This window comes from Leptidea sinapis, chromosome 1 (assembly GCF_905404315.1).
Source record: "Leptidea sinapis chromosome 1, ilLepSina1.1, whole genome shotgun sequence".
Taxonomy (NCBI): domain Eukaryota; kingdom Metazoa; phylum Arthropoda; class Insecta; order Lepidoptera; family Pieridae; genus Leptidea; species Leptidea sinapis.
In genome coordinates, this window is record NC_066265.1 from 10,565,646 (window position 1) to 10,583,656 (window position 18,011).

At 35.9% G+C, this 18,011-nt stretch overlaps 1 protein-coding gene across 1 annotated transcript; it reads right to left on the minus strand.

Moving 5' to 3' along the window:
* Nucleotides 1-1,580: 1,580 nt before the first annotated feature.
* On the minus strand, nucleotides 1,581-17,203 carry LOC126966906 (outer dynein arm-docking complex subunit 1-like). The gene is made up of 10 exons (XM_050811190.1): nucleotides 17,132-17,203; nucleotides 14,937-15,059; nucleotides 14,126-14,320; nucleotides 13,047-13,183; nucleotides 10,839-11,013; nucleotides 8,489-8,668; nucleotides 7,863-8,013; nucleotides 5,057-5,228; nucleotides 2,866-3,004; nucleotides 1,581-1,980 (listed from the first exon to the last, which is right to left on the minus strand). The coding sequence occupies exons 1-10, from the start codon at nucleotides 17,201-17,203 to the stop codon at nucleotides 1,876-1,878; spliced, it is 1,449 nt and encodes a 482-aa protein (XP_050667147.1). The 3' UTR covers nucleotides 1,581-1,875.
* Nucleotides 17,204-18,011: the final 808 nt, after the last annotated feature.

The window sequence follows — 18,011 nt, forward strand, 5'->3', positions numbered from 1 at the left end:
GTACTACAAAGCAGTGGAATGAGCTTCCTTGTGCGGTGTTTCCGGGACGATACGACATGGGCACCTTCAAAAAAAGCGCGTACACTTTTCTTAAAGGCCGGCAACGCTCTTGTGATTCCATTGGTGTTGCAAGAGAATGTGGGCGGCGTTGATCACTTAACACCAGGTGACCCGAACGCTCGTTTGTCCTGCTACTCCATAAAAAAAAATACTACGGGATAAATACCTTCTTGCTGGCTCAAAAGCCAAATTTCGGAAACGCACAAGAAATCAAAACAAAAATCTATGGTTAACAGTAGAGGACTGTAGACCAACACGGGAGACACTTCCATTGATGTCATTATGGCATATCGCCTTATTTAGCTGAATAGAATTCAAATTAGACAGAAACGGCAGCCCTATTTAATATGGGCATAACAGACAACCCCCTATGCAAGGGCAGCATGGTAGCAGAGGAAACATCTGTGCATTTACTTCTGCATTTTCCAGGTGTAGCAACTTACCTGGCTCAACATCTTGGTACCTCAAACACCGGAAGTCTTTAGGAAGGAGACGAGGTTGCTAAGGTTTCTGGAGGAATTGGGGTGGCAGGAATAACAAATATATTGCTACGTAATATAGGCGTGCAGTCGTCGAGTTACGGAAATGAGGCCGATTATATCATACCATACCATCTCATACATCGGGATGCAAAGATAAATCTAATATATAAAATTCTCGTGTCACGGTGTGCGGAACCGAACTTCTCCGAAACGGCTTGACCGATTCTCATGAAATTTTGAGTGCATATTGGGTAGGTCCGAGAATCGGACAACATCTATTTTTCATCCCCCTAAATGTTAAGGCTGGTCCACACGAATTTTTTTTTACATTTTTTTTTAATTTGTTGGATTATGAGTCTTAATTAAGAGCATTAAAAAATACATACAACTTCAAATTTTCACCCATCTACGATCAACAGTTACTTTTGTATCGCGATTTTGTATTGCCGGGTCAGCTAGTTAATGTATAACAATGTAAAGTCACATAATTTTAATAGAGGAAAATTTTCCTGAGGATTATAATATAATAACCGAGATGGTGTGAAAATAAAGGTTATAATAAATTTCAAACACAAATTAAAATTGAATAGTTATTTTTTTGTTAGATACGCTGAGACAGGTTGCGGTCTGTACGTGTTTATGTAGAAGAGAGAAAAAAAGAGAGGGTATATCTGCGATCTGCATTTGATATGTGAGCTGTGCTGAGATAAAACCGTACGACAGTTCGGTCTGTGCAAGTGTGTCTGTGTATGTGAGAGAGAGCGCCGATAGTAGTGTGCGTGTCTAAATAGCTTATTAAACTATTTAATCTGCAAAAAATCTAATAAGAAACATTTTAATTAGGAAGTTGGAAGCTTGTGATTAAACTAGACCAAATTCTAAGGAAACATCTTGTAGTAGAAATCTCTCAAGGCAACATAAGATAGGGCTTGCCCTATGCTGTAACAAGTGAGAACAATGGACATAGGCTAGAAGAGAAAGTGCTAGTTTATAAGGAATATTTACGATAAAAACACTCTCATATGAAAATTGTTCATATTTTCGAACCAGAAGATTTATTGAGTGTTTATTGTACCCACATTTTGTAATCCTGTACATTTCTATCAAACGCATCAAAACCTCTTTCATCGGGAACTGCCGCCGCTGGTAAAGTTGTCACGTTTATAAAGACGCCTGTTTGCAAAGCTGACGAACGTTTGCAAAACGATTTAGTTGACAATCGTTTACACATTCAATTGCAATCACACTAAATTGGATACAATTTATTCTAACTTCGATTACATCTTTCGATTTCCTAATTATATATCCTCCTTATTATGTAAAAAAAAAACTCTTAAGCAAGGACGGCAGTGTGTCGTGGCGGCCGCGGAGATTGTTGCGGCTTGTGTCGTCTGCGGCGAGTGGGGGGTGGGGTACGTTCCTTGCTTTCGTTGCATTTCTGAAACAAATACCAGAAGGAAAGTTTAACAAGTTTAAGTGGTGGAATTTTGCTCCTGGTATCCACCCAAACAACTATGTACTCTGAAACCTGTTTTACTAGTGGGAAGCTCCTTTGCAAAGGATGCCGGCTAGCTTATGGGTACCACAACGGCGCCTATTTCTGCCGTGAAGTAATAGTAATGTGTAAACTTTGCTGTGTTTCGGTCTGAAGGGCGCCGTAGCTAGTGAAATTACTGGGCAAATGAGACTTAACAGTTTACATATCAAGGTGACGAGCGCAATTGTAGTGCCGCTCAGAATTTATGGGGTTCTTGAAAAATCCTGAGCGGTACTGCATTGTAATGGGCTAGGCGTATTAATTACCATCAGCTGAACGTCCTGATCGTCTCGTCCCTAATTTTCATTTAAAAAAAACAACTGGGATTGTGGTTTCCTCAAATATTTATTAAATCGTGTTGATGTTTGCTCAAAGGACGTGAAAGTTGTACCAACAAACTTGGTATATGCCTTCGTGTCCTCAGGATATAAATAATGACAGCACATTATACAATCACTAATCATTCCTGTTCGCCTGGTACCGATACATTCTAAAATAACTTTATACGTTGAGGCGGCAATTAAAATAACATATAAGTAGTTTAAACTAAAATAAAGTCCTTTGTTACATGACTTCTGGGTGGTAAGACACGACTTAACATCATTCTTCAAAGATATTATATTTTACTTAATAAACTTGCATAATATAATATTACTTAAAATATTTTCCCAAATTAGCGACGTTAAATGTAGGTATAGATATAAAGCGTAATTAAGATCATAGATCGATTGACTATGTTCAATAGATAGATAGGAGTCAATAAAAATGTAATCTTTAGGTACTAACCTCATCAATCTTAATAATCTCGTTCATTTCAACGATCTTCTTTTCCAGACTCTTTATATAGAGTGTTGCGTTAGTTTTGTTTATGTCCAGTGACTTCCCGAGCAGTCTCAGGAGAGGCAGAGACTCGCATTGTGACGACCTGAATTTTAAACATCTTGTATTACATATGTAAAATACGTTACGTCTTCTGGGCCTCCGATATGTAAATTATAAAACGCCGATCAAATTAATCTCGCCTCTTAAATAATAGTGCCTTAAGTAGAAGGAGCTGGTAATTTAAACGCACTTAAAAAATATCTGAATTTTACAGTTTCTTAGAATTATAATAATAATTGACTCAATACAATTTGGGCAGCGTCGACCCCTTAGAATTTACAATAAGTAATGTTCACTCGAACTTAGCGCTCTGGCTTATATAGTGCACTAACGTCTACCGTGATGATGCCACTGTTAGTTGGCAATACTGTTGTGCCAACTAACTTACACGAATCAAGTTAACTAAAGATCTAAATATTATATGCTATTAGTTATTTCTAATTGTAGTGATAATTATATTCAATAGTATTTAAATATTAACCCCTTCTCCCTGCGTCGTAATCCTCAGTACTGAGGGTTGTGACCACCCTTCTGTATCACATTCTCACTTATGATCGCTCTCCATCTATTCCTGTCTCTGGCGGTGTGAAAGGCATTGTGAACCGTAGAGTCGAGGGTGGAGCGGATCTGGTCGGACCATCGTGTTGGACTGCGTCCACGAGGCCTCTTCCCATCTATTTTGCCGACCACAATGAGCCTCTCAAGGTTTCCGTCGTCCTTCCTTGCGACGTGACCGAAGTATTCTAAGACTCTGCGCAGACATTCGGAAGACAATCGCCAGGAGATCCTGAGTTCACGCGGTATGGACAGATTGGACCGAAATGCGAAATGAATAATTATTAACAGTATTTAAATGAATGTAATTGTTAATTGGGATATCTTATGGCAGTTCATGACGTTGGTAGCGCTCGTTAGCACATCAAGCTGGCACTTAATAAAAAACAGTGAAATCAGTAGTCCAAAGAAGTAGTTTTGTGGAAAAAAAAATTGTTTTAGTAATTATATCTACGAAGTGATATATTTATTATTATTAAATGGGCAACATACGGACAGTCCCCGCTGTCGGCTATCGCCTTCAGTTACTGCTGCCTCGTATTCGGCGTTGTAGAGAAGCCGCGTAGAACGGCGCTAAATCTATCGTACTTTGCGTGTGCAAACATAGCTGACGCGCTACAAAAATATGGCAGCTCCAACAGTGCTCTGAAGGCGTTTTTATACTGGACTCGCATGGCGCTGTACGATTTATTAGTATAGCACGCCCACAGGCTACTCGAGTAGAGCGATGTGCAGTTCGCTTTAAAAAGAGTTATTTTCTCTTCTGTCGAGCAACGCGCGAATATCATATTCGCATAATTCGTATTCGCGTAATGTGAAGAAACATGAAAAACTCTTATTCATTAAAATAATTTGGGGACCCCAGTGCTCTGTGAACGGCTGGATCACTTGGCGTTGCGTAGAGACGTCGCTTCATTGTGTGTCTTCTACCGCATTTATCACGGGGAGTGTTCCGATGAGCTGTTTAACTGATTCCTGCCGCCGAATTCCACCTTCGCACGACACGCCACAAGTTAGGTTATCATTCTCACCATTTGATATATATATATGCTTAACTTGGGGCAAGATAATTTGTGTAAAAAGTGTGTCAATATTATTATTATTATTATTATTATTTGGATGTGTGGCGGTCCTCCATAGTGCAGCATTCAAGGAGCTTTCTACCACGTACTACAAAGCTGTGGAATGAACTTCCTTGTGCGGTGTTTCCGGGACGATACGACATGGGTACCTTCAAAAAAAGCGCGTACACCTTCCTTAAAGGCCGGTAACGCTCCTGTGATTCCTCTAGTGTTGCAAGAGATTGTGGGCGGCGGTGATCACTTAACAACAGGTGACCCGTACGCTCGTTTGTCTTCCTATTCCATAAAAAAAAAAATCCTATCTGTATCTTGAATTTTTACTTTAGATAGATTAAGTTACATTTGTATTTAATCCGACATCTTGTTGCCTTTGCCGGTTTCAACGTTCCCAACAATCCTCCTGAAAACGTGCCATGTTTTTCATTACAAGACTAAATTACAGCTACCCGTCTACATACATTGCCAACGTCTGTACTTGCTGTAGCAGGCCGCTAAGCACTTTCCCACTTCTCTCATGACTCTCCCGAAGATTCTCCCTCTCTTTCTGTTTTTCCGCCAGCAAAGTTCGCAAGCACTCAATGCTCTCTTGTTGTTTAAACATCTTTGCTTCGTGTTTCTGGCGTTCCTCGTCTGAAAATTCGTTGAGGATTTTGTGTATGCTATTTATATATATTACATATCTTTAAACAAAAATCTTCTACCAAGGGTCAGTTTTAGAACGAACATTTATCAAAATAGGTCCCGACAGAAGTTGTTCTGGCTGTAGTTAAAAAATCATTGTATCAATAATTAACGATTGAACTTCGGATAGGACGTTGAGGTATTGGGATTTCTAGTATCTGTATACATAGCTTGGATGATTTTAACCACTGGAAACGATAGCCAAGAAGAATAAAAGTGTATAGTCTACCTACCAGTGGGCTCCTCTGCACAGGAAGACGGCCGGCTATATTATGGGTACCCAACGGCGTCTATTTCTGCCGTGAAGAAGTAATGTGTAAGCATTATTGTGTTTCGTTCTGAAGGGCGCCGTAGCTAGTGAAATTACTGGGCAAATGAGTCTGAACATCTTATGCCTCAGATGACGAGCGCAATTGAAGTGCCGCTCAGAATTTTTGGGTTCTTCAAGAATCTTGAGTGTCACTGCATTGTAATGGGCAGAGTGTATCAATTACCACCAGGTGAACGGTTTGCTCGTCTCGTCCCTCATTGTCATAAAAAAAGTCAAGTTTCGTGGAAAAATATTTGAAAAAATTTTTGTTTCGGAGTCTATCGCAGCTGAACGACGTGAAAGAATTTTTCTATATACGGATGACTATAAAACACATAGGACAGGTAGATAAAGATATTATGAATTCAAATTAAACAGAAACATAAAAACAGATTCTGAAATTGAAGATACATTTGAAAAGTTTTTTACTGATATACCGGTTTCTACGACAAAATATCTAAATCCTCACCTATATCTGCAATGAAACTGCTACAGAAAAACGTATCTTTATGTAATACAAACTTTAAATTTAAGCATGTTGATCGCATAGAGATTATTAAAACGTTTAGACTAATTAGCGTTAAGAAAACTAAAGATCTCTGGGGAATCTCTGTTAACGTAGTGAAATCTGTAATAGAAATTGTAGCCAAAGACTTAGCTTTTATTTTCAATAAGTGTGTAGATTGCGAAATATTTCCAAACCAAATGAAACAGAGCAAGATCACTCCTCTATTTAAGTCGGGAGATAAAGCTGACCCCACCAATTTTAGACCCATATCAGTACTACCAACCTTTAGCAAGATTTTCGAAAAAAATATGTTAACGCAATTAATTAACCATTTTTACAATAAAAACCTCATGCATAATAAACAATATGGTTTTACTCAAGGTCTTTCAACCACAGATGCTAGAATCGAGTTAATAAGAAATATTTTGGATGCTTGGGAGGATTCATGTGATGCGTTAGGAGTGTTTTGTGATTTATCCAAGGCATTCGACTGCGTTCATCATGAAACCTTACTTCAAAAATTTCACCACTATGGTGTTAGGGATGTTTCACTAGATTTAATAAAATCATACTTGTGTAATAGGATTCAAAGAGTAGACGTTAATGGAAAAAGATCAACTGGCTCTATAATATCGATGGGTGTACCGCAGGGCTCAATCTTGGGTCCTTTTTTGTTCCTGGTTTACGTCAATGATTTACCATACCTTATTCAAAATAAACATGATATTATACTGTTTGCTGACGATACATCTTTGTTATTTAAAATAAAACGCCAGCAAAAAACTTTCTGTCAGGTTGACGACGACATTGCTGAAGTAGTAAATTGGTTTAATGTTAATAACTTACTTTTAAACGAAAGGAAAACAAAATGTGTAAGTTTTACACTTCCAAATATAAAGCACCAACCAACACCTATAAAAATTAATAATGAAAAACTTGATGTAGTAGAAACGACAACATTCCTAGGCATTACATTAGACTTAAAGCTACAATGGGGTGCTCACATAAAAAACTTATGTAATCGACTTAGCTCTGCAGTCTTTGCGATAAAAAAAAATTAGGCAGCTGACAGATATTGAAACGGCTAGACTTGTATATTTCAGCTACTTTCATAGTGTCATGTCTTACGGAATTATATTGTGGGGTAGGGCTGCAGATATTGAAAACATATTTGTGCTGCAGAAAAGAGCAATTCGAGCAGTCTATAAAATGCGTTCAAGGGATTCATTGAGAGAAAAGTTTTGTGAAATAAATATTATGACAGTACACTGCCAGTACATATACGAGAACCTCCTATACGCCCATAAAAATATTAGCCAATTTAAAAAGAATAGTGATGTACACAGTGTCAATACTCGAAACAAACATAAACTCGCAATTCCATCTACTAGGCTCCGTAAAATTGCTAAATCTTTTAAAGTGGATTGTGTTGTATTTTATAATAAACTCCCAAATGAAATTAAAATGGTACCTATTAAAAAATTTAAATGTATCGTAAAAAATAAATTAACATCTAAGGCCTATTATAGCGTGAAAGATTATTTGAATGATAAAGATAGTTGGAATTGATGTTCTAAATTTTGTTAATGAATATTGTTATACTCATTTGAATGCTATTGTAACTTTTGTACTTCATCCTGACTTGCACTTAATAACTTGTAAGGTTTTACAGTAAATAAAGATTGTTTGACTTTGACTTTGATATTCGAACATCAGGGGCCTATGTAGGCGTTGGTACAGAACTGCTAAGACAGCAAGCAGTTACCAATGTTAGCGGCTAACATCTTAACGTTATCGCTCAGATGTTTGAGCTCGCAGTTCACTTCGTTGATATAGTTGAAGAGAGCGTAGTTCTCCTCCTCGCGCCGGGTGAACTCCAGGATCAGCTTGTCTACGTCACTCTCCCCCGCGTACTCCTTGAAAATGGGATAATTATAATATAAAATTTATTTTCGTTTGTACCACATAATCATTATCTTATGAACATTGACATATTTTGAGTTACATTTTGTGATTTGTGGCATTCTGGACGGCAAACGTGTGGGATGACTTTGATGTTTGGTTTTTGCGTCAGTCGAATTGTCATAAAAATAAACGAGTATGACCAACGAGCACAAAATAATGTCTACTACGTTATTATTAACGCCGCTGGTCATTTCTCTTTACTACTGCTGAAGAGATTAACAATGCACGGCGTGGGCGACTTTGGTCGAGATTTATGTGTATTTGAATCACAAAACACAGGTGTCGTACATATATGCAATGTTCCAAGCTCGTTATACAATCTTAAATTCAATTATAATACAAAAATTTACAATTGGAATTGGGATTATGGTCAGTTATCGGACCCAAAGTCCTCAAAGTCCAGTTTAAAAGTGGTGAGTCAAAAACCTTAACAGCGTCGAGTATGTTGACATAGTTGGTGTAGGTCCTCATCTCGTCTTCCTGCTGCTCCAGTTTGCGAGCCTCAGCCCTGGCGTCAGCGGCGGTCAGGCGCACCGTGCCCTTCGTGCGCAGAAACTCTTCCAGCTTCATCCTGTGCTCCAACTGCCGCTGCAGCTCTCGGACTTCCTGATGTTTAAAATATATAAATAGGTAAATTTGGTGAAGATATTAAGATCAAGAACACACTTTTGTAAATTGATAAATTTGTTACTTACTATTACGTGTTTTGCTATAAAATGAATTCTAGGAAATTGACGAATACGCTTTACAAAGTCATATGATACACTCGGCGGTATGAATCTTTATTAAATGCTTACCGAAATGTTTGTTTAGCATTTATTCTTTTATGACCATTTTTGTTGCAAAAGTATCGGACTAAATACTGAAATTAATATACGGCATTACAAATAAAATTGGTATAAAATTATAACTAAGCATACACAAAGAATAAGCAAAATGTTTACAATATCATTGACAACAATGTCAATACAATGATAATTCTGAAAATTTCCGAGTGACAAGCAGCCTTGCATGCGCGGGAAACGGAATAAGCCAATCGTAAGCAAAATGTCTATTTGTAAACATTTTGCATTTTGTTAGTTATAACTTCATGCCAATTTTATTTGTAAGGCCGAAAAGGTTTAGGCCTGTAATTTTTTACAAAACGAAATTATTTTAAAAGGAGGTGGAGAAAGAAGAACGCTGCCTATCCATAAATACGTAACTAACGGGCAGTTACGATGGGGGATCGGTAATAGTTTGGTGAGGAGTTTGCTTAGTCCCACGCACAAAGTTGGTTACCGTAAATGGGCGTCTGATTTCAATCGGCTACGTTGAAGAAATTCTTGTAGAACACGTCACGTCCTTCATGGACTTCAATGGTGAAAGAAACTTCACTCTGATGCACGATAATGCGGGAGTCCACGTCGCTCGGACCGTAGAGGCTTTTTTAGCTGATGTGGGGGAAATTGATGTGATAGTTCTGGGGGGCAAGATGTTCCAAATGCATGATGCATGCTTGATCGTATGAAAGTAGTGGTGAAAAGAGGAGGCAATATATGATATTAAGTATTATGCAAATCCATTTGTGAAACTGCGTGTTGATTTTGGACAGTTTTGATTTTATCCAAAGAATATTTTATGCAATGTTCCATATTGCGGCGGTAGAAATATATTAATTACCTAGGTAAGTAACTGTTTTTGAATGCGCATCGTCTAATATTGGAGAAAGCTTTGCAAGTTCCTGTTTTGTACACACATTTGAAATTTTCTTTGCAATAAAACTATACACAATACATATAGTCCAAGGTTTTTCGATTAAATTCCTAAATATTCTCTTAAACTTCTAGGTTTCATAATAAGAAGTACAAAACAATTTAAAAGATCTTCCACAAAATTAACGCTGTTTAATTCAATGATTAGAAGTTAACTTGAATATTGCTCTGTTGTATGGAATCCTAACTATCAAGTGCATAAAGACAGAATAGAAAGAAAAAAATATTCTTACGACACTTAGCCTACAAGGACAATATATTAAAAGAAATTAATAATACCAACGATCTCTTAACACTTTATAAAACCATATAACTATGCAATCGTAGAAACTCAATAGATCTGTTTTTTGCATAAAATTGTAAATGGAGCTATCAATAATAGCCAGAACTTATTAAACAGAATAAGGTTAGCAGTTCCAAGACAAAATGCACGGTCACATATTAAAAATAAAATTTCTTTTATGCCAATAATTACAAAGAGTAACCTAGGTAGGACCGCTCCTATTAACAGAATTGTAATGTCCTACAACAATATATTTAAAATAGCAGAATTGGACATATTTTGGAACTCTGTATCGATTTTCAAGCGCAAAATTAAAAATCATTTAATTAAATAATATCATTCGTTTTTTCGTATTTAATAGTAGTTGCTGTATTTTAAATTTACTTTAAGTATATAAAATTTAGTTTTTTTTTAAGGATTATAAATTCCTTATATATTTGTGTAGGTAACTAATTTATAAAGTCATTTAGATAGTAAGTAAACGAGTAAATTGTCATATGTTAATAATGTTTTTAAGTACTTGTAATTTAATTAAGTAATTAATTGTCGAGTTAGCCCGTAAATGGGGTATACGATGTTAAATAATATAAGTAGGTAATTAATGTGTTAATATACCATAAGGTATACAACGTGGGCTTCCCATTAAATAAATAAATAAATAAAAATAAATATTCATGTCATGCTTTAGCAAATTTAGGTAAAATATATCAATAAGCCCATCAACTCTCGTGTTAGCTACCAAGCAATGTTTCCTGTAGTCTACAGCAGCCTTTTCCTTGAGGCCATCAAGCTTGGCGCACCATTCCTCGCGCTGGTCATACGTGCTGATAGCTTGCTCCACCAAATCCAATATCTTGGACTTGCCCTCCATCAAACGCTTTAGTTGGTTCCTCCAAACTGTGTTGAAGAATTGGCTGAAAAAATACAAAATTTTCGATTTATTTCACAAATACAAAAAATAAATTAAAGTCCTTAATGAAATAAAATTGAAACAGAAAAATTAGTATCTTAATCTTTTTTGTTTTCAAATTTTAGTTATTAAAACCTTTGTAATGCTAAATCAATTGGATTTTCAAAAATACTTTTATCAGTTCTGATATTATTATCAACATGTACAGAAACTGACACTATAATCTCAAGGTTTTAAAAATAAGGAACGACTAATTTTGAATCAACTGTCACATTATTGAGAAAATTGAATTTCGTGACGGCAAAAACTTAGGGTATGGTATACCTAGGGTAGACTAGTACAGAGCGATCATTGAAAATTTTGTACGAAAAAATTTTAATTTTTTATATTATGCATTCGTCTTTTTATATAATGCATGTTTGAATTCAGTACATATTGTTTTATAAAAAAATTACAAGATAAGCTATGAAAAGTATAAAGTACTAGTGGACCCAACAGACGTTGTCCTGTACACACGTCTTAAATTTGAAAAATCTGTCCAGCCGTTAGGAGGAGTTCACTAACATACACATGAGCAGGAGAATTATATTATATGGACGTAATTGAGAATCTAAACCAATCTCAAATTCACTGAAACAAACAAAAAGTCATCAAAATCGGTCCAGCCGTTTAGGAGGTAGTTTAATTGGGAATATAAACCATTCTTGAATCCACCCGAAGACACACATCAATCTCAAATTCACTGGAACACACAAAAATCTCATCAAAATCGGTCCAGCCGTTCAGGAGGTAGTTCAATTGTGAATCTAAACAATTCTCGAATCCACCTGAAGACACACAGAAAGTTTCAATAAAATCGGTCCAGCCGTCTAGGAGGAGTTCAGTGACATACACACGCACACAAGAATTATATATATAAAGATGTACCTAAAAAGTTCACTTATAAAAATTAAAAAAAAAGAAATATGAATTTGATAAAAAATACTAAAACACCATCAACAATTTACTCACAGTTTTGATCTCGGGAAGCCTGCATTATCTGTCTGTTTCTAAACTAATTGGGCTTACTTACATATTTTTTATAATATTTATTCAAATATTATATATAAATAAACGTGGTCAGCTCATATCGATAATATTCGTATTTACTTCGCCGGATGGAACCAAACGTAGTCTATTCGTAATCCTGCCGCTTTTTCCTAACGTGAAGTTTTCACCCAGTTCATGTATGACCTAGGTACTTTAATCCGCGTAAAGCAACATCTTTCTAAAGGAAAAAAACGTATGAGTTTCCGGACTCCCGACAGAAGTGATAACCTAAAATAACCAAGGTTGAACTATTTAATATTGAAAGTGCTTAACTTAAGATTTATTACTTAAATTTTATGCATAATAATATGATAATATAAGTTAAGTTTATCTATTCAGAAAATATTTTATTGATTATAAATATATAAATAAAATTTGAAAAACAAATTTTATGAATGATGCGGGATTCGAACTCCGTGCCGGTGCTCTAACCAACTGAGCTAACCGTTCGAGTACCGCCTTGCAATAAAATTCTGTTTGCTTTGTTCAACTCTCAGGTTGTGGCTTCATCTACAGGATCTACTTTACAGTTGATAACCTGCTCAACCCCAATATTTGTATATTAGGAAATTGACTTGAGATGTCGCTCTTGTAAATCTAAACAATATGTTATGTTTTTAAAGTAAAATTAATCTTAGTTACAATTCTTGAATATATACATAATTTTGGTATGTATATTATTAGTATCATTATTAATAAAGAGATTAGGAGCCTGCCTGGCCCTGATGTATGTGTGAGAGAAAGGGAAGCCAGACAGACGTGCGCCGTAACACATTGCGTTACGATTTTACGAAGCTGTTCCTCCCATAGGAGGTTATCACTTCAACAACACAAATAAAGAAGAAGCTGTTCCTCCCATAGGAGGTTATCACTTCAACAACACAAATAAAGAAGAAGCTGTTCCTCCCATAGGAGGTTATCAGTCCAACAACACAAATAAAATCCTACCGTTCCCGCAGCAGCCGGTCTATTTCAAGTCTCATGTTGTAGTTGTCCGTGTTGACTGAGTTAAACTTGGTCATGGCGGTGTTGAGGCGGTTCTCTAGCTGACTACTGATGGTCTGGTTGGTGAGCGTGTCGTAAGCCTGCCGAGTGACAAACTTTGAAGCAGAACACAATATTAGAAATATATCTGGTACTTGGCAATTTGTGCGTCGGATTAATATTTTTTTTCTATTATATATAAATCGTCTTTATGGATTTTACGCTCTTTCAGAGATGTCGCCCCTGGCGGTGACGCTAAGCAGGATATACTTAGACTAGAAGTCAATTTCTAAATATTTAACTAAGCCCAGGGTCATTGATTAGGGTTATTATCACAAATAAAATATATTTTAAAGGATTAAAACGCGTGAAATCATTATAACGTAGCTGTTATAATAGAGCATACAGTCATATTGACATATTTCATGAAAAGTTAAATGTTTTCAGATCATTGGTTTGTGATAATTTAAATAATTACTGATTTTTTTTAACCCCATTCTTACATTTTTTTTCTGAATACTTATCTCATTTGTAACTAATTCATTATAGTATTGTATAATAGGCGTGTATAGTATTGTGTGACTTATATAGCTTGTAATTAGTTGTTAATTTGTATTACTTTTGTTTTGTGGTTTTTATCTTACCGTTGCTTACCTTTTAACTAAAAGTGTCGTATAAATTGTTGGAAACTTCACTGGTGAAAGTGTAAGTTTTAAGATTTGTTAATATTTAAGTATCATAATACTGTTTGTTTCCTATACATGAATAAATAAATAAATAAATAAATAAATAAATAAATAATTAATTACCCTGCGTCAAGACGTGGATAGGCCGCCATTTTGGTGACGTCATAATGATGTCATGTCCGCGTATATACTTTAATACTAACCAATCAAAGATCCAACTTGCAAACTGTTCACAGTTTGCCGAGATCACGCAGGTATGAGGAAAAATAATATCTAGGCACTAATCCCGACAATTCGTTGTCTTTGATCACCAACGTGCTCGTAAAACATAGCTATCTTACCACATATAATATTTACCGTTTCCAAGCCTGTGCCTTTGTTCCTCAACCCTTTGCTCTCATTCTGCACTTGTTTCAAGAGGAAGTCCAGCTCCGCTATGGTAGAGCGATACGCCTTCACCTCACTGGAGTATTTCTCGTGTTCTCTCATCAGTTGGAATAGCTTATCGCGGTTTCTAGTATTTTCTAGAAGGTTCGTCGCACTTTTTGTTAGCTGTGGAGAGTTAAAGGCTAACTAAATACTAAGGTTACATTTCATTCAATGATGTATAATTTTTCGAACTAATTAGTCGATTTTAATCCCGGGTTCGAATCCCGGTAGGTGCAAGAATTTATATGATGAATATGGATGTTTATTTTCGAGTCATGGATACATATAAACATGTATTTAAGTATGTTTAAGTAAGTATATTCTACGAAATAAGATCAAAAGGTTTATTTTATAAAAATTTACAAATTTTAACACCTACAACTAAGAATTCACAAAAAAGGCAACATCTAATTAATTAACTTTTAAATGAAATACATCAATTTGTTAAGCTTCTAAGAACAACATTCAAATATCAGTGACTAATATTCGAACAGAAATTGGGCAGATTAACGACCTAACTAGTCAACGGTTGCAGCGAAATGTGTCGAATGTCGATGCCAGGGAGACGTCGCCTTTTATAGTCTTCTTCACCCTGTCCACCTGTCACTGTCAACAATATTATATTAAATATACCGTTGTCTTGCAACCCATAACACAGGCTTTATGACTAATTTGGGGCAAAATAATTTGTGTAATAGTGTGTCAATATTATTATTATTATGAGGAGTGTCCGACTAACCTTCAGCTGAAGCACGATCTTCTCCAGTTCGCTGCTGAGTGATTGTATAATGTTCCTCTGCACCCTGAGGGTCGGCTTGATGCTGCTCATCACATTACTTCGGTCTATCTCCATCACTCTAAACTGAAACACATCACCAATTAACCCGCTAACCTTAATGTATACAAACTTATTTTACATTGTCTTTATTAGCGGATATGATTAGAGGACCAACTACGAATAGTACCTACCTACACTGTTCATTCAAAGTAAGCATTAGGTTCATACACATCAGACAAGACGAAGGCGTCTTATTACACTCGAGTAGTAGAAAGACATTTTCCACCACTTTTCTGTACATCAAACAAAGAAAAAAACACATCAAAAAAAGTCTGAGCAACATGTAGATACTAAATTAAATTTTAAGATGGTTTTATTTTTAAAACAATATTTTTAGGGTCCTATGATGTAAAAATAACAGCTGTTGTCTTTATGAGTTCTTTTAATAACAGAAATTAACATAAGCAACTAAACATTTTTATAACAAAATGAACTTTCTAAAGAAAATTAATTTATTGTGAAAGAATAGGATAATTTAATACCAAGTATGTCCTCCTCTGCTATTCTGAACTTGTCGGCAACGATTATTCATTGAATTTATGAGACTGTTAATGTCATCTTGTGGTATTCGCTCCCAATGGAATTGTAGCAAATCCTTCAGCTGTTGGGTTGTTGTCACTCCGTCTAAGTCCTTCAAAACACGTCTCTGGTCTCATGTCCCATGTGCACTCGATGGGGTTGAGGTCTGGCGATTGTGCAGGCCAGGGCCTTCTCCGTTGCCAAGTATTGACTGATTCGCCGAGCTGTATGTGAACGCGCATTGTCATGCATTAACGTAAAATCGGAGCCATAGGTTTGTCCAAATGGATGGACATAAGGTCTGAGAATATCCTCAACGTAATTTTCGGCGTTCATGTTTCCATTTACATAAACGAGTTCAGTTCGCCTGTTCTTCATAATACCCGCCCATACCATAACTGTTGAGCCGCTGTATGGATGAACTTCCTGAATGCACCTGAGCCTTTCAGTATTTCCGACGGTACATTCGCACCCTTCTTGTATCAGGCATAAACCCGAATCGCAACTCATCGGAAAACATATTTTTATCGAATTGTTCCTGGGTCTATGTTCTGCGTTCTCTACACCATTCATTTCGACGAGCGCGATTCCCGTGACGCACCTAATTGGGCGTCGAGCTCGTAGGCCGTACTCATACAGTCCATTTCGCACAGTTTGGGGACTTACATCAACACCACTTGAATTTTGTAGCCTCAAACTTATCTCTCGAGCGGTTAACATCGGCTGGCGTCTTGCAGTCAGTTGTATATACCGATCTTGCCGAGTGGTTGAAGTCCTTTTACGGCCTGAATGCTGTTCAGCGGGTTCCCTTGTATTATTGTAGCGCTGCCAAAGACGACATATAATACTTCTATGAATGCCAAAATGCCGAGATACCTTAGATTGATTACTTATCGCTTGCCACATCCCTACAGCTCTTTGCATTTCATTTGCCGTCAAATGACGTCGCTCCATGACGTAAAGAATATCTAACAATTCAATTTTGTCGCTAACTTTATAACGCACTTAAATTCAAACAAATTCCCTTTCATTTAATTTAATGAAAAAAACCAAAACGTAATCGACTTTTTTTTACTACCAGCCAGTAAGTATAATATCATGAATAACAAAAAAGTTTACATACCTATGCACTTTGAGTGAATAAAGACTTAGAAATTAATTTATATAAATGGTAAATTTGTAATATCATGCATGTTGCTTAGACTTTTTTGATGTGTGTATATTTGGGAGAAAGATAAAAACAAATGAATTTAGCTGAAGCAAAATAATCTGTTAATATCGATTTGTCATATTAGATAACTCAACGGCAAGTGATCCAGCCGGTAACAGAGCACTGGGTCCCCAACAATTCGAGTTAGCTGCTCTGCTTTGCACGTGGAGCAGATCTTAGCTGAACTCTGGTCGACGAATTTTTACCAAATTTCAAGTCTTCAAGCCTTACGGTTCCACAGATATCGTGATGAGTCAATACATAGGTCGATATCTCATTTAAATATAAGGAAGATTTAATAATTACGTCATCTTCGTTAGTCGCACACCGCACGCCTTTTATACCAACGTAACTGGGCAAAACGAACCTGTCTTTGCAGCTTGGACAGCTCCTCTTCTGCTATCTTCTCCATTTCCACATCATCATTCGGTGCCGACATTTTCTTTGTTTTCTTCTAGTATGACAGTATAAAACGTCACAATTAACGACTAACGGAATTTCAAAACTGATAATACTTAGCACTGAACTGTATCAAATCTGTAGCTGTATAAACTGGGATTGTTTGGGCCCTTTTTTATATGCATAGAATTAGTAACATAAAGACGGATTACTCGAGTGTATAAATATTTATATATTTAGCTATAATTATTGTCTAAGTTTATTATAAATTCAGTTAGAGGAGGCTGTTATGTTTACTGTTGTTATATAAACTAACCTTTGATAAATATTTGAAACAATAATAAGATTTAGGTTATATTTTTTTAAGATATGCAATTTTTTAAAATTTCTAAGAAAATAAATGTCGTGATAATTTGCTTATTTATAATTTTTTATAGGTATTTCTATGGTATTTGTTTATTGTATTTACGCAATGCTACCCCGTGTGTGAGCGCGCCTACGTTAAGGTAGGTAATATTGTTGGCTTTATTGTAACATCATTAGAATCCTCACTTAGAAAATTAAATAAAAACTAAATTTTAACGTTTTATGCAATAAAAACAGAGATTTGACTAATATATAAATGTTTTAAAGCAGTTGAAGAATCAATGTCAATCTCTAGATAATTCAGACAAGGATTCATAAAATTTTTTTGATAGTAATTTACTTTTAAGGCAGAATTTTTGTTTAAAGACATGTTTAGTTTATTAATCTGATTTATAGCAGATTTTAAGGCCGAGACTGCCATTTCTACTGATTAAAATCTCTCAAAGCCCAATCCGTTATTTACACTACGCTCAAAATGTATT

What these genes read in the sequence shown, in the direction of transcription:
- LOC126966906 (XM_050811190.1), bottom strand. Translation starts at nt 17,203, where the DNA reads ATGTCGGCACCGAATGATGATGTGGAAATGGAGAAGATAGCAGAAGAG. An exon ending in CAAGTACAGACGTTGGCAAT is followed by an intron (nt 3,005 to 5,056) that starts GTATGTAGACGG and finishes TTTAAAATTCAG; the next exon opens with GTCGTCACAATGCGAGTCTC. An exon ending in AGATTATTAAGATTGATGAG is followed by an intron (nt 1,981 to 2,865) that starts GTTAGTACCTAA and finishes TATTTGTTTCAG; the next exon opens with AAATGCAACGAAAGCAAGGA.